The sequence below is a fragment of the Mauremys mutica genome, chromosome 12 (genome assembly GCF_020497125.1).
Source record: "Mauremys mutica isolate MM-2020 ecotype Southern chromosome 12, ASM2049712v1, whole genome shotgun sequence".
Classification (NCBI taxonomy): Eukaryota; Metazoa; Chordata; order Testudines; family Geoemydidae; genus Mauremys; species Mauremys mutica.
The window spans coordinates 15,588,000-15,612,346 of record NC_059083.1 but is presented as its reverse complement, the minus strand read 5'-3'; the positions used below and the strand labels follow the sequence as shown (position 1 = coordinate 15,612,346).

The window sequence follows — 24,347 nt, the reverse complement described above, 5'->3', positions numbered from 1 at the left end:
TCTTCAAGAGGCAATGTGCATCTCTCTCACACACACACACGGTGTGTGTCTCTGTCTCTCTCTGACATGCTGTCTCCCCTTCCTCCATTCATGATGCTTTGTAGGATGTGAGGCTACATTAACAACAATGTGTTAACCCTTGAGGGCTCAGCCGAGTGCTAGTTCGCCATTTAGCAGCAAGGCATCCCTGGGAAATATCCCACCCTCTGACTCCACCACCTCAACTAAGCTGCACAATTATCATTGCTGTGTAAAGTATTAAATTGTTTGTTTAAAACTTATACTGTATATATATATATGTGTGTGTGTGTGTGTGTATATATATATATAATCTTTTTTCTGGTGAAAAAAATTTCCCTGGAACCTAACAAACCCACCCCCCACATTTACATTAATTCTTATGGGGAAATTGGATTTGCTTAACATCATTTTGCTTGAAGTAGCATTTTTCAGGAACATAACTACAACATTAAGCGAGGAGTTACTGTATTTTTCAATGTGGGATCATCATGGAAAATGTAATGACATGTTGGTGCAAATATAACGCCAGATACAGCACTGCATTGTTGGTGTCTCCCTGAGAAGAACGTTTGCAGATCCATGCAATAAAGTGCAAACCATGGCCCCAAAACTACGAGAATTATCCATGGGGAATATTAGCCATTCCCAATCACGCACCATGTTAAACTAACAGGTCAGTTGTGAATCAGTCCTGATTTCCTATCCATATTTTTACATTATCTGCTTGGAGTTTGGAATAATCATTTTCATACTCTGGGCTGTTTGTGTTCACTTGTTGCAGTTCATTTCTTCTGTTGTTAATTCAATAACCAGCCTCTGGGCTTGTCTACATTTAAAATGCCAGAGGCGCAGCTGTACCACTGCAGGTGCCCTGCTGGAGCACTTTGGTATAAACACTACCTACGCTGATGTGAGAATCCCTCCCATCAGAGTAGTTAGCCCACCTCCACCAGACTGGGTAGCAGGGGCGTGCACAGGAATACAAATTTGGCTGCTTTAAGAGGGGCCCTTTTTGTGCCCACCGCAGCAGGTGTAGTGTAGTGAATTGCTCCGTGTAGGAATGTGCTACTTATGGTTAACTGAGCATGCTCAGTTCATCTGCTGAAGCCACTGCCCTTCACCCTGCCCATATTAGCCATAGGATTCTGCTGACTGCTATTGACAGAGGTTAAAAGGGGGCGAATCGGAGCAGGGGGGTGGCCAGGGTCTGAGCGGGGGTCGGAAATTGACTGGTCTGGGGGGGTCAAGCAGCTGGAGGCAGGATTAGGAGAGGGGCTAAAGGGCAAAATCAGGACTGGGGGGGAGGAAGCGGAGTTAAGCCCAAGGGTGGAGGGCATTGGCAGGGGGTGACAGAGGGCAAAACCCGGCACAGGCGGGGCACAGGGGGCAGCAGTTACCCCAGTGGGACTGAGACACCAGAGTTTGCAAAAATGGTGGGGGGGGGGCAGAGGGGCTTTTTTTATTTTCCCCCTCCCGGCCAGGGGAGCTCGCTCTTCCCAGCAGCGGGAGGAGCTGGATCTCGCCCCGGAGGAGCTGTCATCTCCCGCCCGGGCCCCCACAAGCGGTGAGCAGCCAGCGAGCGGGCGCTGGGTGCTCGGGGGAGGGGGCAGAGCGGGGCCGAGGGCGGAGCGTGGGCTGGGCTTTGCGGGGAGGAGGCCAAGTGGGGGCTGGGCCCCAGTCCGGGCCCCCCCCCCCAGCCTCCCCAAAAGATGTCACGTGCCGCCCATGACCTTAACTCCCCGTTAACAAAGTTTTGTTTGGTTTAGTTTTTCTGCTAGTCAATTTTCTAACCCCCCAGGAAAGGCAAGAAGAGCCGCTTCAAAATCATCACTGGATTCAGATCACCTGAATGCTTCAGTCTGCTGGTAGCGGCCCTTCCGGCTCCGCAGCAGGACTGTGGCTGTTTCTTTAAGACAAGACTCGAACTTCTCCCACGTGGCGGGGGGGTGTGTGTGTGAAATGATTGCAGTTCCAGATACAGCACTGCGTTGCTTTCGTTTCCAGCTTGGCAGATGCCGCGAGAGAGAGGGCACATTTATCAGTCGGGGACGGAAACATGGTTCTTTTCCAAAGTGCACCGAAAAGCGATGGGAAAACTCTCCTATAGCCAGAGTTAGCTGTAACTCTTTATAAAACTCCTTTTAGAGCCAGAGTTAGCTGTTCAGCTTGATAGTTACAGAAGTAGTCACTTACAAGCTAGCACAAGCGGAATGAGAGCTGATCACGCCCTGAAACCTGTGAAACTTCTGGGAAGGAGAAATCAAGTAAGTTAACAACTTCAGAATGACTATAACAGTGGTTTTCTCTGGTTCATGGATCCCTGGCGGCCTGCAGACTATATCTAAGGGGTTCACAAAAGGTTGGCACTGCCACAGAACAGTGGTTTTCAACCTGTGGTCTGTGGACCGCTCCGGGGGGTGTGCTGACTACATCTAAGATTTCCAAAGGGGTCCACAGTGAAAATGAAAACAAGATTGAAAACCGCTGCTTTATAACCCCCTCAAATACACTGCTTATTGTGTGAACAGATTGTTAACATGAAGATTAAAGAATCATGGGTCGTTGGTTTTACTCTTCATGCAAACACTAACATTACACGTATTTTGAATGTAAATCATTTTGAAGATACAGTTCAGATTATTTTCCTAGCTCAAGATTTGTACAGCAGGTTGAACTAGTCATTTATTTCTTTTGTGATTGTGTTTGATACAAAGCAACAGAGAGTCCTGTGGCACCTTATAGACTAACAAATGTATTGGAGCATGAGCTTTCGTGGGTGAATACCCACTTCGTCAGATGCTGTTGCTTTTTACAGATCCAGACTAACCCGGCTACCCCTCTGATACTTGTTTTATACAAGAACGCTAGGCCCAATCCTGTTCTCAGTCACATCAGAGGGAGATTTGTAACAAAATTGCTTCCTGTGTTCGTAATACAGGAAGAAACTTACTGCAGCAAAATCCAACAGTCATCAGTCTAGTCTTCTGCCTGTTGTCATTACAGGTTTCTAAACCTGGCTGCAGGGCTGAATTCTTTTCAATCTGATGCTTCAAGGGGAAAAACGTAGTTTATTTCCATAATCAGTCAAAACAGAAAATTGCCTCCTTTTCTCCTTCTGAAAACAGTGGGAATTAAGAATGTGCCTAAAGTCAATCATATGTTGTTTCTGAATAGGGATGTCATGATATAATTTAAAAAAGAGGCAAATGTGTATGTTGTGTGACAGAGGATCTCCTGTGTGAAAAGCCATTGGAGGGGAGAGTTCATGAGCAAATCCATAGGAGTAAAGCCAGTTAAAAAAAAATTGAATGATAGTTGTGAAATTGTATTTGTAAATTATTTTTGTTTCATTCGAAATATTTTATGGATGTTTCCATTTTTAATCAAATATGATTGAAACAAATGATTTTGTTTTCAGTTTTCTCCCCCCCGCCCATTTTCTTTTTCCTTGTGGGCCCTGGACCATCTTGTGTGGGGCGGGGGGGAACATATACAGGATATGGGGAGAAAGATGGTTGTGACAAATGGAGAGGTTGCAGTTCCTCCACTGCAGATTTGTGGGACAGCATTACAAAATTAAGGTGACCATAGGTGCCGACTCCCTGGGTGCTCCGGGGCTGGAGCACCAATGGAAAAAAATTGATGGGTGCTTGGCTGCTGGTGGGTGCTAATCTCCCCTCCGTTCTTCCCCGCCATCGGCCCCTGCTGATCAACTCCTCCCCCTCCATGCCAGCACCTCCTGCCTGCCTTGGAACAGCTGTTCAGAGGCATGCAGGAGGCACTGGGAGGGAGGAGAGGGGAGGAGGCTTGCTCAGGGAAGTGGGTGGAAAAAGGAGGGGGAGAGGTGTGGTGGGGCTTTGGGGAAAGGGGTGGTGTGGGGGCAGGGCCTGTCACTGAGCGGGCTTTGAGCACCCCCAGGGAAAATTAGAAGGCAGCGCCTGTGCTTTGGATAGCTCTGAGCCATGGCAAAAAGAAAAGGAAAAAAATCCTGTCATCGTCAAATACAAATGTATGGGTGACCATACATCCTGCTTTGGCTGGGACAGTCCCTTTTTTGAGCCCCGTGACGGCCATCCTGACTTTTTTTTTTTCAAAAGAGGGGTGTGGTGTGGAGGAACGTGCAGGGGGGCAAGCAGAGAGGCCAGCCTCACACAGTAGGGGAGACAGGGTTGGGGGGAGACAGCATTCCAGCACGTGTGGGGGAAGGCAAGGTTCCAGCAAGCGGCAGCAGCCTCACGTAGGGCGATGGGGTGGACCCTGGTGAGTGACTGGGAGTGTTCCATTTTCCCTTTGAGAAATATGGTCACCCGAGAAATATGGTCACCCTACAAATATAACAAATCTGGTGTTTAAAACAGGGGGAATTCTTGGCCTAGATTTCATTAACAGATTTGTCTCCAGATCTAGCCTACTTTTTTTTTTTAAGCTAATCTTTTTGTGAGCATGCATTGATGGAAGTGTAGGTGACAGCAGTGGATTGATAGCAGAAAGTCAGTTTCAGCTTTAATATGGGTGTTGTCGCTCCATAATATCAAATTTAATTTACTTAACTGTATATAACTGTAGCAGGGTGGGCCCCTGCTCCTGCCCTGAAGGGCTTAAAACAGCCCAGGAGAGGACTGTGGCTGGGGCAAGAAGCCTGGGCTGATTGGGGAAAGCCGGCTCAGCCGTGGCCATGCCCCAGTCAGGCCCAGCTGGCCCCTATAAGAGGCAGTGAGCCAGGAGCCCAGACAGTCTCTCTTTGGCTGTAGAGGGAGAAGGGCCTGGCTGCAGGGAGCTAGAGACAAAGTACCTGAGTGAAGCAGGGCTGGGGAAGGGCTGAGGAGCTGGGGAGCTCCAGCCTGGAAAGCCCCAGGCTGCGGCCTAGCAGAGGGCTAACAGGTACTGGGGGTTGCAGAGGGCAGCCCAGGGGTAGGCCAAGGCAGCAGGTCCAAACCCTCCTTGCCAGTGATGAGTGGCTGATACTGCAGCCTGCCCCAGGGCGTGGGGCTAGACAATGACTGGCAGTAGCCTTATACTTAGGCAAAGTGGGAATAGCAGGTGGGGGTTCCCTGGGGAGGGGAGACCCTAAGACTGAAGGGTTACTACCAGGGGGTAGCACCCCAGGTAAAAGGGCACCAGGTCCAGGGAGGGACACGGGGGGCAGAGTACAGGCAGATCACCAGCCTGCAGAGAGCGCTCCAGAGCTGTGATGAGCTAATTCCCGGAAGTCACCAGCAGGAGGCGCCACAGGGGTGAGTCCGCACATCTACAATAACACATCCTACTTGCATCCGAAGAAGTGGGTATTCACCCACGAAAGCTCATGCTGCAAAACGTATGTTAGTCTATAAGGTGCCACAGGATTCTTTGCTACATCCTACTTGTAATCTTCTACCCCTCAGCCATGAGAATCTGGGTTGCTTTGATTGCTATGGCCACTAGGGCCTTGATCCAAAGACTACTGAAGTCAATTGGAAGTCTTCTCATTTGGATTGGGTCCTAGATGATGTCTTTTTGTTTTATCTCCCGCCCCCCCCCCCCCCAACTCCGGTTGCACAACTCAAGCTACGGCAAAGATGAAAATTTCCTCATTCGGCTGCAGCTCCAGAACCAGCTCCGCTCAGATGGGTTTGATCATTTTCCCCATTATTTGTCACATCCAGAAGCTGGAATCAGGTAGGAATTCCATACAGTGGTTACTTAGTCACTGTGATTTGTAAAATGTGCCTGTTCCATTCTTTAGTTGCAGATACACAACTAAACACAAACTAAAGCAAATATCAAACTGGATCAATAAATAATAATAATTAATTCTCTCCTGATTTCCTGTCAGGACTAAGAACTCCATCTTTCATGCCATCTTTAACCCATTCATATTCTCTTCCATTTGCTCCCATCTCAAAATGCATGGAGATCAGACAGGCCTATCAACATGACCAGAGGGTCAAGAGAGTTGTCCTTTTATTGGCCAAGGATGGCTGTGAGTGCTATAATGCAGTGACTTTCAACCTTTCCAGATTACTGTACCCCTCTCAGGAGTCTGCTTTGTCTTGAGTACCCCCAAGTTTCACCTCACTTTAAAACTGATTGCTTACAAAATCAGACATAAAAATACAAAAGTGTCATGGCAACATGATTACTGAAAAATTACTGATTTTCTCATATTTTACCATATAATTATAAAATAAATCAATTGGAATATAAATACTGTACTTCTATTTCAGAGTATAGTAAATAGAGCAGTATAAAAAAGTCATTGTCTGTATGACATTTTTAGTTTGTACTGACTCGGCTAGTGGTTTTTATGTAGCCTTTGTAAAACTCTTTGGTATCACCCGAGGATAGAGGCGGTCTGCAAGAGAGCATGGTCCCAAACATTCTCATTTAAAAAAAAAACAAACACCCAACCCCCAAACAAAACAACTCCTTGAATTACATTCACAAATATATTGGTTACTGGAGCAGAACACAGAGCTCCGGAGTGAGGGGTTCCCTCTGAGGAGCACAGCAAAGCAAACAGGATGCCCCAGTCTGCCCGAGCTGGAGTTTCCACGTGGTCTGCAGAGGTACTCCATGTACAGAGTAAGCTTGAGGAGGCAGAAGCAACTGAGGGCTTGTCTACACGGGGGGTGGGGGGATTGATCTAAGAGACGCAACTTCAGCTACGTGAATAGCGTAGCTGAAGTCGAAGTATCTTAGATCGATTTACCTTGGGTCCTCACAGCACGGAATCGATGTCCGCGGCTCCCCTGTCGACTCCGCTACTGCCGCTCGCTCTGGTGGAGTTCCGGAGTCAACGGGGAGCGCGTTCGGGGATCGATATATTGCATCTCATCTAGATGCGATGTAATAGATTTGATCCCCGAGAAATCGATGGCTACCCGCCAATACGGCGTGTAGTCTGGATGTACCCTGAGAGTCTACAAACATCCAATGTGAGCACCTAAAGTGAATGAAGTCTGGAACCTGAGTCACAGTCTTAGGCCTTGTCTACATTATGGGGTTATGTCGATCTTAGTTACGCAGCTCCAACGATGTGAATAACGTAGCTGGAGTTGACATACATTAGGTCGACTTACTGCAGTGTCTACACTGAGCTGAGTCGACATGAGATACTCTCCCGTTGACTTACCTTACGCTTCTCGTTTTGGTAAAGTACCAGAGTCGACGGGAGAGCGGTCTGTGGTCAATTTAACAGGTCTTCGCTAGACCCACTAAACTGACCCCTGGTGCTGGAGCGGCATTCCCCGATAAGTGTAGACATGCCCTTACTGAAGAGAACTGATACAATCCTTGAAATTTCCTCCAGTCACTTTGCCCAATTTACTGGGCCTGGTCCTATCTGATGCACAGATCATTCTGCACTATGGAGTAGTCCAAAGTGCAGAATGAGGACATATAAAGAGATCAGTAATTAAAGAAGTGACATCCTGACCTTCTTTCTGTCTTCCCTGGGTCCTAAGACCTACCCATTATTTTATTCTCTTCCTCTCTTCTGACGTCACCTGAGCAGGCAAGGAATGAGGCAGCAGTCCTATGGATCAAGTAGTATGGGAAATCTCTAATTAAAAACTGTATCAATATTAGAGAAGGGTGAAAAATGCAGTTTCAGTTTGGCTGATTGCTTTTGATTGCTATACTTTGCAACCTTCATAATACAGAGAGAAAAGGTGGGTGAGGTAATATATTTTTTTTTTATTATTATTATTGGAGCAACTTAATGAGAGAGACAAGTTTTCAAGCTACATAAAACTCTTCAAGTCTGTGTAGCTCGAAAGCTTGTCTCTCTCACCAGTGGAAGTTGGTCCAATAAAAGCTATCGCCTCCCCTGCCTTATTTGTCTAATATCCTGCGACCATCATGGCTACGACAACACTGCAGACAACCTTAATTGTTGTTTTAATGTAGTTTCTGTGTGTGTGTGTGTGTAATATAAAACGTGTAATATAAACTACTGAATGTCTTATTTTGGAAACGATTGTTATATTCTTTCTGAGTTTATTTCCTTTGTGTTCTGATATATTTCACAGCCCAGTTCGCAGTGGTGGTCCCTGATCATTCAGTCACTGCTATCGTGGGTGAGGAATTTGTTTTACCCTGTCACCTGTCCCCCAGGATGAACGCTCAAAACATGGAGGTGAAATGGTTACGACCTCATCTCTCGTCAGTCGTGCATCTATACCGTGAGGGCAAGGATCAGAATGAGTCTCAGACCCTACAATATCAGGGAAGGACAGAGTTTTTGAAAGATGGCCTCTCCTCTGGGAGTGTCGACTTGAAAATACACAATATCAGACCCTCTGATGAAGGATTGTACAGATGCTTCATTCGATCAAGTACCTTTTATGGAGGAGCCCTGCTGGAACTGAAGGTAGCAGGTCAGTGGTTGTGTTGGTGGTGTCTTCCCAAACATGTCAGTAGCTTATTTGATATTGCCTTCTGAGATGGCAGTTTGTTTTGGGTGCATTTTTATTATTTGTATATCAGTACTAAGGCTGGTCAAAAATTTCCCATGATTCTCCCCATACACCCCAACCCGGGGAAAATGACTATTTTTGTCACAATGGATATTTCTGTGGGGAATGCCGATTTACAAAGACATTTTGTCAGTGAAATCTCTCAAACTGAAAAACCAAAAAAAAAAAAAAAATGTAAATGGCTGGCTGGGTAAAAAGTTCAGTAAAACTTTCAAAACGCAAACAAAAAAATCCATTAAAAATCATCCATTTTGTCAATATATGTTGTAGGGAGAAAAATCATTTTTCAAACCGCTCCAGTCAGTACCAAGAATTCCCCCTTAACTCCCAGACTTTTTTCCTAACAGCAGCAGCCCTGGTGCTTTGAGCTGTGCTAACAGCTGGGAGTTTTTAGCCTCTGTCTCTCTCTACATGAGCAGCGCGTAATGGAAGCTGGGTGATGTTAAGCCTCCCCAAACCTCGTGGCACGGGGCCAGGGAGGCAGTGGCAGATTATTGCACGGGTCCATGGGACCTGTGCCCAGCAGCCCCGGACAATTTGGGGCCCCTGGAAAAATCTCCCCCTGCCATGGCCCTGGGGCTGGTCACACCAGGAGCACAGAGCTTTTCCAGTCTTGGAGCTGCAACGGAGATGGGGGTGTATGGAAAGGAGCAAGTGGGGGTAGGGCCTTGGGGGGTGTGGGGGGGAAGGCAGAGTGGGGTGGAATGGGGGCGGGGCTATGGGGGAAGGGATGGAATGGGGGCGGGGCAGTGGACAGAAGAGGCAGAATGGTAGAAGGGCTCCCGGCTTGGAGCTCCAGCCGGCCAGGGCCGAGAGCTCTGCTGTAGTCCTGGTCAGGGTTGAGAGCTCGACCAAAAAAGAAACTACCAGGGACTATGTGTCCTATTGGAAAGGCGGGACCCACATCTCTGACTTAAGATACAGGCACAACTCTTGCCTGTAATTCCTAATCTTTCTCCCGGATCAACCAGCCCCATGTCAGCCTTTCCTTCACTCAGCCAGTCAGTCCACTGTCCAAGTTCCAACCACTATCAGAAAGTGAGAAAGAGAGACAGCCACATCGTCATTCGGTGTGTGTGGGGGGGAGGGGGGCGGGAAGTTATACAGGTGAATGTCAAAAGCAAGCCAGTGCCACAGGAATCAGTGATGTCTTGCAATCATCCTCAGTACTGGTACGTGTACAGTAAAGCAGGAGGAGTGAATGCTACAGCTATGTAAGAGACTCACCTCTTCTCTGGATCACACACAGAGGGGGATGCATAACATACACTGACCATTGAGCAACACCAACATGAAGATCTTGCACAAGTGTACACCCCTCACTAAACACACGCACTCACAAAACAACCTCTGAGGAGGAAACTATGCCTTGCTCCATTCTCTGAATGCATGTTCTGGTCCAGTCGGGCATCTGGAAGAAAATTCCTGAACTGGGTTTTGCCCCTTAAAAACACTTTCCCTACAAAAAGATGCATCTAAGGACCGAAAGGTCAAGAGCTCTCTGTTCTCAGCTGTAAGCCACAAAGAAAAGGATGGTCTCGAAAGCACACACATCTCAAGCCATACGGGATCAAGGATCGGCCTAGAGATCAGGCAACAAGTGGACTTCACACTGGAAGATGGATTGGGAAAAACAAAATAAAACTTTTTCTCTTACTTTTTTCCAAAACTCCCTGTTCAAGAACCTCCCTCTTTCACTCATGTAATAATGAAACACATAATTTTGTGGGTAGAGCTTAGTCGAGATGATTGTTGCCTTTTGCCAAGTGAGATCAGATTTTCAGGATGGTTGCTGGGATGGAGCAGAAATCGGTGACACCAAGTCGAGTATGTTCTCAGTGTAACTCATCTATTTGCAAAAAAACCTCCTGGTTTGTAATCAGAAGCAGGAATTGTCAGAGATCAGGCAGGCAATTCACCACCACAGGTGCCTCCGCCAGGTATCTTTGCCTTGTATCAGCCCCTCTTACCACTGCTTCTCCCCAGAAAAAGACACAAGTGACAGAGCTGGCAATGACTGTTTAACTCCCAGAAGACCTCAGTCCCTGCAGCTTTAGCTGTACTCTGATGACAGGACAAAGGGGGCTGAGTTTACTCTCACTGTATCTTTTAGGACCCTAATGGCAAACCATTACGCTATAATGAAGGTAGTAAGTCCCAATCAGTTTTTCTTTTTAATATGTTCACATGATTTACTGTGATCACTGGGAATCCACTGATGGCTTAAAATTGTATCTTTTAGGCGGAATATGTATCTAAATTAGCATGCTGAAATAAGAGATGTATCCCATTCTCCTCCAGGTTTGGGCTCTGATCCCCACCTCTCTGTTGAGGGTTACCAGGATGGAGGGATCCGAGTGGTGTGCCAATCGGCCGGGTGGTACCCAAAGCCTGAAGTGCTGTGGCGAGATCTGGGCGGGCGACGTTTGCCTTCAGTCTCTGAAACAACATCCCAAAGGGATAACGGCCTGTTTGAAACGCAAACAGCTTTCCTGATCACAGAACGTTCAAACCAGAACTTGTCGTGTTGTATCCGGAACACATTCCTCAACCAAGAGAGAGAATCAACAATTTATGTAGCAGGTCAGTTGCAATCAAAGCCACGTGCTAACCATCAACGTACATACACAACTGGTTAACTAAAAAGGGTAGGTTAGATAGGTGGCTAAAAAACTAACCTAAGACATAAACCAGTGGCTCTCAGCCTTTCGAAGCTATTGCACCCCTTCCAGGATGCTGATTTGTCTTGTGTACCCCAAGTTTCACCTCACTTAAAAACAACTTGCTTACAAAATCAGATATAAAAATACTAAACTGTCACAGCCACTAATATTGAAAAATAGCTTCCTTTCTCATTTTTACCGTATAATTATGAAACAAATTGATTGGAATACAAATTGTGTACTACACACTGAAGTGTAAGGACAATGAGCAGTATAAACAAGTCATTGTCTGTCTGAAATTTTAGTTTGTACTGAGTTCACTAGTGCTTTTCATGTAGCCCATTGTAAAACTAGGCAACTATCCAGATGAGTTGATGTACCCTCTGGAAAACCTCTGCGTACTCCCAGGGGTACACATACCCCTGGTTGAGAACCACTGATTTAAACAATCTGGGTTCAAATTCCATTTTCGTTAGTAATGTCTTGGTTAAACCCTGTAATTCTTCTGTATTTTAATCCCCATCTGTAAATTAGGGATAATCAGCCTCCCTTTTCCCCACCCTGTCTGTTTTACTTGTTTGGACTGAACTTTTTGTGGGCTGTCTTTTACTGTGTTTACAGTGACTAGCACAATGGCGTCTCTAGGCACCTATGTGATGTAAACACAAAGTGAATATTGAGTCTCTATACCAAATAAAACTACATTAATAAACTAAACAAACAGCAACGCTGAACACTTAAATGTTCCCTAATATGTATCCTAAAAGTATGTAGCTGGAAGGGAAGTTAGAGTGGCACAAGGGAAAATTGTCCTATAACTTTCCCACTCTGTAATTTTTTCCAAAAGTTGAGATGTTTTGAAAAGCTAGCATGGAAAAAAGAAAACTGGGAGGGGGGGAAATCCTTGGACATTTTATTGTACCCAGTGGCAAAAAGTTGGAGAAAAAGAGGTGAAGAAAGAAAACTGGAATTTTCAGGAAAAATATTTTGTGAAAAATTTGGGAGCTATAACAGAAAAAGTTGCATTTTCAACTCTGGGAAATGGAAATAACTTTAACATTTTGAAAATGTCTCTAAAGTTACTTTTGCCATTTTTCAGCAGTACTGTCATTAGCTCGCTCTGTTACAGACCTCACTGGGGCAGAGTCCCCAGTCAGTTATAAATGGACCCCAACTTTGGATCCCACGTGCTTCCAAGCCATCTGGGTCCGGGTAGAGTCCAGGTACTCGTTCTAGCTGGGATTCAAGTCACATCCCTAGGTGTAGCCATTTTGCCTGACACCCATCCTTGGGACTCAACAATCTCAGAACCTGAGGCCTTCAAACCAACCGAGGCCTCTGCAGTCACTTTCACGCCTTCCCCTAGAGTTCCACCTCACTGCCCACCCATTAGGAACCATGTGGCAAGGGAAGCAAGGAACACAGGTTTTGCGCAGAAGTTTAACCACAGTGGCTTTTACTCTCAAAGGATAAAAGAGTTACTGATCTTTAGGAAAAACAATAAAAGGCCTATATTCCGTTGCAGAAGTCTATGCTCACCCCTACCTGTGAGTTCTAGGCCTGTGTGAGGCAGATAGGTCCCATCTGCCCACTGCTTCCTGCAGCCTTGCTGCTGTTTGGCGATATTCAGCTGTTGCAAGAGTGAAAGAGAGAGGCTGTGGTTAGAGCAGATCCTGTTCTAAAATAATGTTTCCCCTCATCGTGTGAGCAGCTGCAGAACTTCGGATCTAGCCCCTGGAAAACCACTTTCCCTTCGGCCAGGCTCCTCTTTGCAGCTGATCCATTGTTCAAGGGATAATCACCCCCTTGATTGAAAGGCAATCGGAGCTCATGATGCTTGAGGGCTATCTCAAGTCATTGGTGTCCCTCAGCTAGTGTCCAGAACAGGAGGTTTCAAACTTTTCTTATTTGTGGGCCCCTAAAAATTTTCTAATGGAGCTGTGGACCCCTTTGGAAATCTTAGACTTAGTCTGCGGACCCCCAGGGCTCTGCGGGCCACAGGTTGAAAACCACCTGGGGTATCTCAACCCATATGGAGGTTACAGTACAAAAAGTAAAGGTTCTGTGAAAGTTGCAAAGTGTCATTCACCAAACAAAAAAGGGTTTATTTTGTCCCAGGCAGATCCCCAGTCTCTCTCACGCTCCACTGTCCTAACATTGTCAAGGTTTTTAAGAACATAAGAACGGCCGTACCGGGTCAGACCAAAGGTCCATCTAGCCCAGTATCTGTCTACTGACAGTGGCCAATGCCAGGTGCCCCAGAGGGAGTGAACCTAACAGTCAATGATCAAGTGATCTCTCTCCTGCCATCCATCTCCACCTTCTGAGAAACAGAGGCTGGGGACACCATTCCTTACCCATCCTGGCTAATAGCCATTTATGGACTTAACCACCGTGAATTTATCCATTTCTCTTTTAAACCCTGTTATAGTCCTAGCCTTCACAACCTCCTCAGGTAAGGAGTTCCACAAGTTGACTGTGCGCTGCGTGAAGAAGAACTTCCTTTTATTTGTTTTAAACCTGCTGTCTATTAATTTCATTTGGTGACCCCTAGTTCTTGTATTATGGGAATAAGTAAATAACTTTTCCTTATCCACTTTCTCAACATCACTCATGATTTTATATACCTCTATCATGTCCCCCCTTAGTCTCCTCTTTTGTAGGCATCATGCTAGAATACTACCTCTAAACATGGAGGTGTTAATGTTAAAGCCTAACCAGGATATTTTAAGGGGCAGATTCACTGGAACAGGGATCCTCTTTAGCAGAATTAAAAGAGGGGGAAAAAACCATGAAGCAAACCGCTTCAGAGAAATTGGTTCCTGTTTAAAGGCTGGGATACTCAAAAGAGTCTTGTTAAAAGGTCATTTATTGTTGCTTTTCAATGGCAGCTGGATGGCTAAATCAGTTAGGCCCCTTTGAAAATCCCATCATACGAACACAAATGTTATTTTTTTAAAGTTAGAAACTCAGGAAATTTGCCTTGTTTAAATCATATATAAAGGGAATGTTTATATATTGTGTGACCAAGATTTCTGGGCGGGGATTAATTTGGCTATGGGATGATTTGAAAAATTAAAAAAACTCTTCACTTCTGCTGTTCATTCTTTACCCTCACGTTGGCCGCATGACAACTAAAATTATTAAACAGCAATTAATGAATAATATGCTTCATCTCCAAATGTGCAGATGACTGGTGATTCATTCAAGCCATGGCAGTAATACTGGCCTTGCAAATATGTTTTCTTAATGACTGGTCAATATATATATTTGTGTGTGTATGTGTATGTGTGTGTGTGTGTGTGTGTGTGTATATATATATATATATATATATATATAAATTTTTAATGCTCCTGAACATTGAATAATATCACTCAATAAACAGCAGTGGATCAAGCCAGGCCCATTTACTCAGACATTTACCTCTCTTAGATCTCTGTTGATTGGAACCATTTTGAAAACCAGTTTCTGATTTTCTGTGTTATCAGCCAGGGACCTATATGCAAGCTCCTCTCACACAGACCCTGCTGTGGATGTAATTAAATCAAGTGACTTTTGCCTTGGCTTCCCAAGTAAGGAAATTCCCGGCTTTCTATTTTTCAGATTCTTTTTTCCCCAAAGTCTCCCTGTGGATGGTCTTTCTGTGCGTGAGCCTGGTGGTTTTGTTTGTTTCCATTGGCCTGAGCCTCTATCTCTGTAAAATTAAAGGTAAAGCGTTACCCAATGAAATACAGGGTAATGGGAAAGAAGACAACATTGAGTGATCTTAGAGGGCTTGGATTCAATTCTCAGTTCCATCACAGCCTCCTTGGGTGACCTTGGGGCAGTAATTCGGGCGCCAGGCTTCATATTATATGAAGCACAGCTTCCCCCATCTGTAAACTGGACATATTTGTACCTTACATTTGGGTGTGGTCAGATCCTGGGGAAATGGGGAGGGGCCTGTGAGTACCATGGATAGCATTCACTCCATAGTTAAGAGGGAGCTCAGTTTCCATTTTAAATCCCTGAAGCCCCAGGACACTCGTTAGGGTCTTTTCATCCCTGATGAGACTGTTGTCGGGAGGCTGAGGAACCTCTACTGCTTCATCTGGGGTTCAAGAGCTGGTTTAGGCTGGGGGAGAGATCCCTGAGAAGCCTATTCAATCCAGTGGGGAATTATCCGAAGACTCATGAGGTAGGTGGTCTTTTCTCCCTGGGATCCCCTACGTGGGGCTCAAGCAAGGGACTAAGAGGAGAAGGAAGGTCCAGGGGATGATTAAGTTGCAGAGGGAGAAGTCAGGAGAAGTATGAACACTCCTTCCTTCTCCACTGACCTACTTCCTGTGGGCTCATCAGAGAGGAAGTTTCCTGCTGGAAACCGGAGGAGGCTCATTTGATGGAGAAAGCAGAGACGTGCTAATGCTTCTCCCCTGCCCTTGAGCTGCTCCTGTGTGCATCCCTCCCAAAGCAAGACCCCATTTCCCACCTGCTGCTGGCAGCCCAGGCTGAGCCATTGGGCTCTGGAGAGGGGGCATATGAAAGTGTGTTTCTTCTTGGTGGATATATGTGATGGTGTTAGGGGCCGAGGAGGAACGTGGAATTCCCTTACAATCCCAAACTCTGTTCACGCAGTGTTTTAAGGGAATTCCTCGTTCCTGTGCGTGGCTTTAACAGTGTGGAGAGGCCTGGATACATTTTTGCTAATGAAAAACACACTCCTTTAACTGTGGAGAAGGAAAAGTAATATACAGGGATCAATAATGTATATCTCTTTTTGGTTTCCTTTTCAGAGAAACTTGTAGCAGAACTTAGTAAGTCACATTCTCCCTCTCCACCAATTAATATCTTTTGTGCAAATGTGGCTCCGTATAATGGTCTTTGTTTGTTGGCTTTGTGTGTGTGTGTGTGTGTGTGAGCGGGGGGAGTTAGGATTTTTGCTGCTGTTGTTTTGTTTAATGTGGGATAATATGAAGCATGAGAAAATTCACACCAAAAGTAACTTTAAAAAGTCTTATCGTTTTTGGATAAAAGTGACACGTTAACCTCAATGTGAGTACTGACAATGTCATGTAATAAAGGCATCAGGTAAAACATGTAAGAGAGAAGGAACAGCTGAACCCCTTCAACTTTGTAGTAAGGACACGAAGACACATGGTTGTTTCTGTGGCTCAGTAGTGGGATTTTCACATGTACTTAAGTATTTAAATCCAGACTGGGTATCTCTCTAAAAGATGTGTTTTAGCTCATATGGCTGTTATGGGCTTGACACAGGAATAACTAGGTGAAATTATCTGGCCTGTGTAATGCAGGTCAGACTAGCTGATCATGTTGGGTTTTTTTCTGGTCCTAAAATCTATGAATAAGGAATACAAGTTCCCACGATTTTCAATGGGGTTTCTGCTCCTAATTCACTTAGGTCAGAAATGGGCATTTACGGCCCGCAGGCCAGATGTGGCCCGCGGGACCCTCCTGCCCGGCCCTGGAGCTCCTGGTGCGGGAAGCTAGCCCCCGGCCCCTCCCCCCGCAGCCTCAGCTCACCCCACTGCTGGCACAGTGCTCTGGGCGGTGAGGCTGTGAGCTCCTGGGGCAGCGCAGCTGCAGAGCTGCAGCCTGACCCTGTCTGTGCTGCACAGTGTGGGCTGGCTCCAGCCAGGTGACGCGGCTGTAGTGCTGCCAGCCACTGGTACTCCAGGCAGCGCGGTAAGGGGGCAGGGAGTGTGTGGGGGGGGGGGGTTGGATAGAGGGCAGGAGAGTTCAGGGTGGTGGTCAGGGGGCGGGGGTGTAGATAGGGGTCGGGGTGGTCAGAGGGTGGAGAACAGGGGGTTTGAATGGGGGAAGGGGTCCCGGGGGCGCAGTCAGGAAGGAGGGGGGGGTGGATGGGGTGACGGAGGGCAGTCAGGGGCAGGGGTTCCAGGGGCAGTCTGGGGACAGGAAGAAGGGGTGGTTAGATGGGGCAGGGGTTCTGGGGGGGCAGTCAGGAAGGGGCGGGGGGTTTGGATGGGGTGGCAGGGGGTCCGGGAGCTGTCAGGGGACAGGGAACGGGGGGGGTTGGATGGGGCAGGAGTCCTGGGAGGGCTGTCAGGGGGCTAGAAGCGGGGGGGTTGGATGGGGGGGTAGGGGCCGGGCCATGCCTGGCTGTTAGGGGAGGCACAGCCGCCCCTAACCGGCCCTCCATACAATTTTGGAAACTGGTTGCGACCCTAAGGCCAAAAATTTTGCCCGCCCCAGCTTAGGTGCATTTGAAAATCCCAACCCCAAAGAAATAATGCATGAGAAATTTATTTAGATAGGAACACTAGTAATTTTATTTTCCAGTACTGCTGTAAGTCTTTTAAAACAACAATTAAGGTTCTAATGCTACTTCCACTGACTAACTAGACTGTCATCAAGCTATTTCTAATGCAATTTTAGTGCATCAGTCAGCAAATACACCTCTACCTCGATATAACGCTGTCCTCGGGAGCCAAAAAATCTTACCGCATTATAGGTGAAACCGCATTAATCGAACTTGGTTTGATCCACTGGAGTGCGCAGCCCTGCCCCCACGGAGCACTGCTTTACCGTGTTATATCCCAATTAGTGTTATATCGGGGTAGAGGTGTAATTTATAATATTTATTTATATAGTTTATGGGAATTCCGATACTGAAACCAGTCTGGTTAAATGTGGAAAATTATGGGTTCAAGAAAATTGACATTTCCTATAGGGTGCTGTTGATCCTGCCAAAACTTCTAGATTTTCCCACTGGAAAATCAAAATGAACCATTTTGTTTTGGGTTGGGTCTGGGTCTACATTAAGCTGTGCCACTGCAGTACTCTGTGGGATTTTTAGTTCAGGAGCCTAATGTCCACATTCTCCCCCATGCGCTACATCTGCCCTGCCATTCTCCCCCATGATGCTACATCTGTGGTCTTTCCTCTAGCTGATCCTGGGGACGTGAGGCACCTGAACTACAACTCCCATGAGCCACTGCAGTAGCCCAATCAGACATAGATCAATATCAAACCCACCCGACACAAAATGTTTCTTGTCAGGTGAAAATGCTTTGTTTTGGTTCAGGAATGTCAGGATGGTCTGTTCTGCAAAAAGTTTTGATATTCCAATATTTCAACTTTGTTTTTGTCTTGAGTTGGGGCCAACAAGTTGGAACTTCCCGTAGGATGGAAATTCCATTTTAAAACCAGCTCTAGTATTTATATTACGGTAAATGTTCAGGAGCACTCATTTTCCTTCCAGTGTGTCATTTTCTGCAATATTTAATCCTATTGGTATAGTATCTGTTCAGTCAGTTTCTCATCTCTGATTATGTGGTTGGTTTCAGGATGGAGAAGAGTCCTCACACACCCAGGTAAGAAAAGTGAATGTTACCATCGTTCAAATCCCATCATTCAGGAGAAAATGTTGCCCCTTTTCCTTGTATGTGTGAATGGAGCAGGGCAGGACACACTGTATTTCACAGGACCCCCTGAGGACAGATATCTAGACATCACAACTGCTCTTCTTTCTGCCGCCTTCTTGCATGCGCACCACCAGTTACAGCCCTGCAGCAGGACCGGGATCCCGCCGGACCCGCTGCCATAATTACAGGAGCGGGTAAAATGGTCTTTGTTGCGGGCAGGGTTGGATGGGCAAAAAAACTCAGCCTGCGATAATGTGCAGGAAAACACTAAATCTCTCACCAGTTTCTCCTCAACAGAATTTCAGCAATGGAAAGCAAGTTTTTCTTTTCTTTTTTTTTCTCCAGATAAAGATTTTAATACTTAAATTTTAAACAAGGCATAGAAAGAGATTGATGTCTATTATAGCCAGAGTTCAAATGTTTTTTACATGGTTTGAACAAGATTTGTTTTATTCTTTTAGTGGTAAAAATTGTCTGAAGTCCATTTTTACACACACACACACACACACACACACACACACCGGACCCTCGCTAGAACGTGCGTCTATATAGCACGAATTCTCATATAACATGGTTGCGGCCATGCATCTCAAATTTCATTACTTTAGTTGCAATTTATTTTAACACGGTCTTCGCGTTAACACGGTACCACGCATGGATCCCAAATCCTGCTTTCTAATGAGGGTCCAGTGTATATAATATACTAACTGACTGGTGTTTTGGGGGTTTTTTTTAAGTAGTACAGGGGAATCTGTTTCTCTTGAGGGACTTGCAAGATCTAAGGTTTTTTGGAATGGGAGGGGGATAACAATGCGGGAGCAGGTGGGAGTGGGTATCCCGGGGAGGGACGGGATTAAAAAAATAGTCCTGGGCAGGGCTCTACTACCAGCTTCAGTGCTATCTCTGAGTCCTCCCCAATCTATCTGTGTAGCCAGTGGAGTGCGTATCTCCCCAGGCAATACTACAGGACCAAGATTGGTTCTGTTGTTGCAGCTATTCATGGCTTCTCCAGACTCTTCCTTCCTCCCTGCCTGAGAGAGGGCTCATTTGGAACGAAGCCGTGGTCTGTGGCGGGGGAGTTGCACTGAACAATGGGCTAGTTCCCAGATATCTTCCCCTGTTGGAATACTAAACTTGATAGGTTAGAAACAGAGGAAAGAGGTTCTGGGGAGATAGAGGGAGACTTATATAAAAAAATGATGGGGTCTAAATTAGCTGTTCCCACTCAAAGGGATCTTGGGGTCATTGTGGATAGTTCTCTGCAAACATCCACTCAATAAACAGCAACAGTCAAAAAAGCAAACAAAATGTTGGGAATCATTAAGAAAGGGATAGATGATAAAACAGAAAATATCATATCACCTCTATATAAATCCATGGTACGCTCACATGTCAAATACTGCGTGCAGATCTGGTCGCTCCATCTCAAAAAGGAAAGATTGCAATTTGGGAAAGGTTCAGAAAAGGGCAACAAAAATGATTAAGGCTATGAAACAGCTTCCCTATGAGGAGAGATTAATAAGACTGGGACTTTTCAGCCTGGAAAAGAGGCGACTAAGGGTGGGATGTGATATAGGTCTATAAAATCATGACTGGTGTGGAGAAAGTAAATCAGGAAGTGTTATTTACTCCTCCTAACACAAGAACTAGAGGTCACCCAATGAAATGAACAGGCAGCAGGTTTAAAACAAACAAAAGGAAGTATTTCTTCCCACAATGCACAGCCAACCTGCAGAACTCTTTACCAGAGGATGTTGTGAAGGCCGAGACTATAACAGCGTTGATAAAGAACTAGATAAATTCATGGAGGATAAGTCTATCAGTGGCTGTTAGCCAGGATGGGCAGGGATGGTGTCCGTAGCCTCTGTTTGCCAGAAGCTGGAAATGAGCGACAGGGGATGGATCACTTGATGATTCCCTGTTCTGTTCATTCCTTTTGGGGCACCTGGTGTTGGACCTTTTGATATGACCCCCGTATGGCTGTTCTTATATTATGTTCATTTCCCACCCCCATGTGTGCATGCACCCACACATTTTTTCTTCTCATCATTCCTTTCAGGTACTCTTTTGAACCTTCCTCACATCCTCCCTACCAAAGCGATAAGGTCTGAGCCATCATATCTCTGTGATGATCCTTAGACTATGCAATTTATGCCTGCTCCTGAGCAGTGAAATCTGGGACATCACAAATCCTGGTCCCATGAGTTCTGTTGCTGTCTAAGACCGAAGCACTTGAGACGTGGCATTTTTCAAGCAAGCAAGTTTAGGTGGAGCCGCACAGTAATAAGTTCCAGCAAAGGGGTGGCTGGGATGCAGTGAGATCGAAGAGAGACAGGAGTTACTGCAGAGTCATTCACATCAATGAGCACTGGAAAGAAGTGGACACAGATTCCCTACATAAGAGGGTCCTCAGGACCTCTGCAGGGAGAAAAGATATGAAAGTTTCTGAGCCTCAGGTCTGGCTCCATTGATCCTTTCACTCTGCCACTCACCCATCTCTCTCAGGGAAGTGAATGTCCTCTGCACTTTGCTAAGGTCTCAGAGCTGATGGGTAAATCCTGGAGGAAGGAGATTCCCTGATTCGCTCCCCAGATGGGGAAGATTCTGTCACCCACACGATCAAACCTGACACCAGGGCTGAGCTCTGCCCCTAATGCTCTGAATGTCTCTCTTCCCCCAGTGAATGTGACTCTGGATCCGGACACGGCTCATCCCCGACTCATCGTTTCTGAGGATCGGAAAAGTGTGAGGCAGGGAGACATCCAGCAGGATGTGCCTGACAACTCTGAGAGATTTGATTATGAGTGCTGTGTGCTGGGCTGTGAGGGATTCACCTCGGGTAGCCATTACTGGGAGGTGGAGGCAGGGGATGGGAAGTACTGGGCTGTGGGGGTGGCCAGAGCGTCTGTGAGCAGGAAGGGAGAGTTCATGTCTAACCTAAACCCTGAGGTGGGGATCTGGGCTGTGAGGCTGTATGGGGGTCAGCACCAGGTTCTCACCTCCCCAAAGATTCCCCTGACCCTGAAGCACAGCCCCAGCAGGATCCGGGTTTGTCTGGACTATGAACGGGGGCAGCTGGCATTTTTTGATGCTGATAACCAGGCCCCGATCTTCACTTTCCCGCCGGCCTCTTTCACTGGAGAGAGAATCCACCCCTGGCTCTGGGTCAGGGGGGGATCCCAGCTCAGCCTGCGTCACTGAGGCACGGGGGGAAATATCTGACTGAACTCAGAATCCCTCTTGTCTATGAGCTGGGAGGCTCCGTGGGGGTCTCTGGTCTGTAAACACCATAGCGAGCAGGATGTCATCAAGAAGAAGACGCCAAGCTCATTATCCCAGTGATTGTTCAGTGTATTTGACTCTGTTCTGTATGATCCAGGAGGACTGTAGCCAGGCCCAGCGACTGACAGATGGGAACCCAGGGAAGGGGGAAATGAAAGTGAAGAGAAGTGAAAAGGAAAGAGAAAAAGGAGGGTGACAGTGAAACTGGTAAATCCTATTGAAAGTGACTGTGACCCCCTTCATCAGCTTGCTGCTTTGGTTCATGAAAAGGGGGGCCTTAAAAATGCTTTGCACAAATTTTGGTCACATTTTCTTTTCTCATTAAATAATCCCTTGCGCGTTACATGACGGCCTCATATTTACAGTAAACAACAATTTTTGATAAATAGAGTGTCCCTGTCTGCTTGGTGATTCTCTCGTTTTCATGAGTTGTTTATTCCTGTGAATTTTTTTTTTTTTTTGGGAGGGAACAGGTAGCATCAAGGGATTTGAGCCCTCACTGATCAAAATGCCTCTAGGAAAAGCCTGCATGTGAATCGGATGGGTCTGTCAGCATTACAAAGTGATGCATTTGCTTCTGCACTGTGGGACTTATGATTTCGCCAGGAAAAAAAGCTTTGCTCAGGTTGTGGTCATGTCAGTGCGCGCTTGTGACCCTTAAGCACCCCTGTATTCACACCCTGTTGTAATGACTTTTGTCCAAAAGTTCCTTGTAAGGTATCATTTGAAAACTGATAGCACACTGGTCATCAATATCATTGTCAAATGCCTGTGTTAACCTTATATATGAAGTTATTAATTCCATCTGTATCATGTTATGGTTAAGACCAGGCAGCCTATCCTAGGTAAGAGTGATTAAGCAGGTCTGTCCTATACAAAAGAATGTGGGTTTACAACACTGTGAAATGTCAGCTGTAAATACCTGAAAATGTGAAATTGACTAATTTTCAAATCCTGTGGCCATAAAATTGATCAGAATGGACAGTGAATTTGGTAGGGCCCTAATTATGACATTGGGTATTGCAATGGCCTAGGTGTTAGAAAATCACCAGAACCTCTCCGTGATCCAAGAGAGAGGGGTCTTAGAACGGGATCCACAGAAGCCAGCACACTAGGTAGGGAGCTGCCCTAGCCAGCCAGGGGGAAATTCCAACAAGGAGGGGGGCAGGGGTGGCCAAACCCTCACCCTTCTCACAGAGTTTTGGTGCTCCGCTAGTGATCCAGGAGTGGGAACCCCTCTCCTGCACTCACATGGTTTAGGCACTGTACAGGGTGAGCACCCGTTCCAGCCCTGGAGGGGTTGGAAAAGCCCTGCAGAGAGCTGGGGCTGGGCATGGTAAAACCCTGGCTGATTGGGGGAAGTGGCTGGAGCTGGGGCCATGCCCCAAACTAAGCAACTGGGCCTTATAAGAAGGCCAGGGAAGCCAGAGGGAGGAGTCTCTCTCTGACTGGAGAGGGAGACAGGCCTGGCTGCTGGGGAACTCACTCAGGGGACCTAGAGGGAGGCAGGGCTGGGAAAGGGCCTTAGGAGCTGGGAAGCCCTAAGCCAGCAACTCCCCAGGCTGCAGGGCTTAGTTCTAGACCTCCTAGGTATTGGGTTTGCAGAGGGGCAGCTGGAGGGTGGGTAAAGGCAGCCAGTCCCTTATTGCCTGTGATGATTGGCTGATACACTGCAGTCTGCCCCAGGGCGTGGGGGCTAAACAGAGACTGGCAGTAGCCATGACTGAGGCAACGTGGGGATAGGGGGTGGGGGTTTCCCTGGGGTGGGGAAACCCAGTAAGACTGTGAGGTACTGCAGGAGGCAGAACCCTGGGATAAGGGCACCAGGGTCCTGGGAGGGACACAGAGGCCAACGGCAAGGGGCTCACTGGCCTACAGAGGGCGCTCCTGGGTCAAAGAGCTAATTCCTGAGGACGACCAACAGGAGGCGCCACAGGGGTGAGTGTGCGCTGTGCTACAGGCACCTAAATTGTTTCTTGTGAGCTTGAGCTAGGTGCCTGCCTCGCTCCACATGGAAAAGGAGGTGCCCACAGTATAACTTTTATCCCAGGCGCTAGTGCGCTCACTTGGGATGGAGGCGACCCCGATTCAAGTCCCCCTTCTCCCGCATGAGTACCAAGGGCTCTCAGCTGCATGTTCTAACCGCTGAGCTAGGGGATTGCCTGATGCAGGACTCTCTCCTGTTGAAGCTATTCTGCTGTTTATAAATCACTCAAGTCCATGGAGCAGGGGGACAGGATGCTGGTTTCCTACCTCCAGGGAGGGAAGCCCTAATCACCAGGTTGTGGAGTAATTTGCTCTTGCTCTGGACCACTGTCTATTTAAGCATTTATCCACCATGGAGAGAGAGAGAGAGAGGAGCCACATCAGAATACTCCCCTAGCCTAGGGGTTAGAGAACTGTCCTGAGACTACAGTTCATACCCTTGCTTCCCCCTCGAGGAGAGGGGAAAATTGATGTCACCTTTTAGCTCAGTGGTTAAAGCATTTAGCTGGATGTTTTAAGGCGGGCACCTCAATTTTCTCCTCCCCATCCAGCCA

General features: G+C 46.8%; 1 protein-coding gene across 2 annotated transcripts; it reads left to right on the top strand.

Annotated features, from left to right (window-relative positions):
* The first annotated feature begins 1,829 nt into the window (after positions 1-1,829).
* Positions 1,830-22,390, top strand: LOC123345734 (butyrophilin subfamily 2 member A1-like). 2 transcript variants are annotated; one of them, XM_044982773.1, is made up of 8 exons: positions 1,830-2,285; positions 5,569-5,679; positions 8,034-8,381; positions 10,782-11,063; positions 14,747-14,851; positions 15,916-15,936; positions 18,448-18,474; positions 21,206-22,390. In XM_044982773.1, the coding sequence occupies exons 2-8, from the start codon at positions 5,580-5,582 to the stop codon at positions 21,724-21,726; spliced, it is 1,404 nt and encodes a 467-aa protein (XP_044838708.1). In that variant the 5' UTR covers positions 1,830-2,285; positions 5,569-5,579; the 3' UTR covers positions 21,727-22,390. The 2 variants fall into 2 exon arrangements, with proteins under 2 accessions (XP_044838708.1, XP_044838709.1); XM_044982774.1 differs by lacking the exons at positions 14,747-14,851; positions 15,916-15,936; positions 18,448-18,474 and having other exon boundaries at positions 1,837-2,285; positions 21,206-22,387.
* Positions 22,391-24,347: the final 1,957 nt, after the last annotated feature.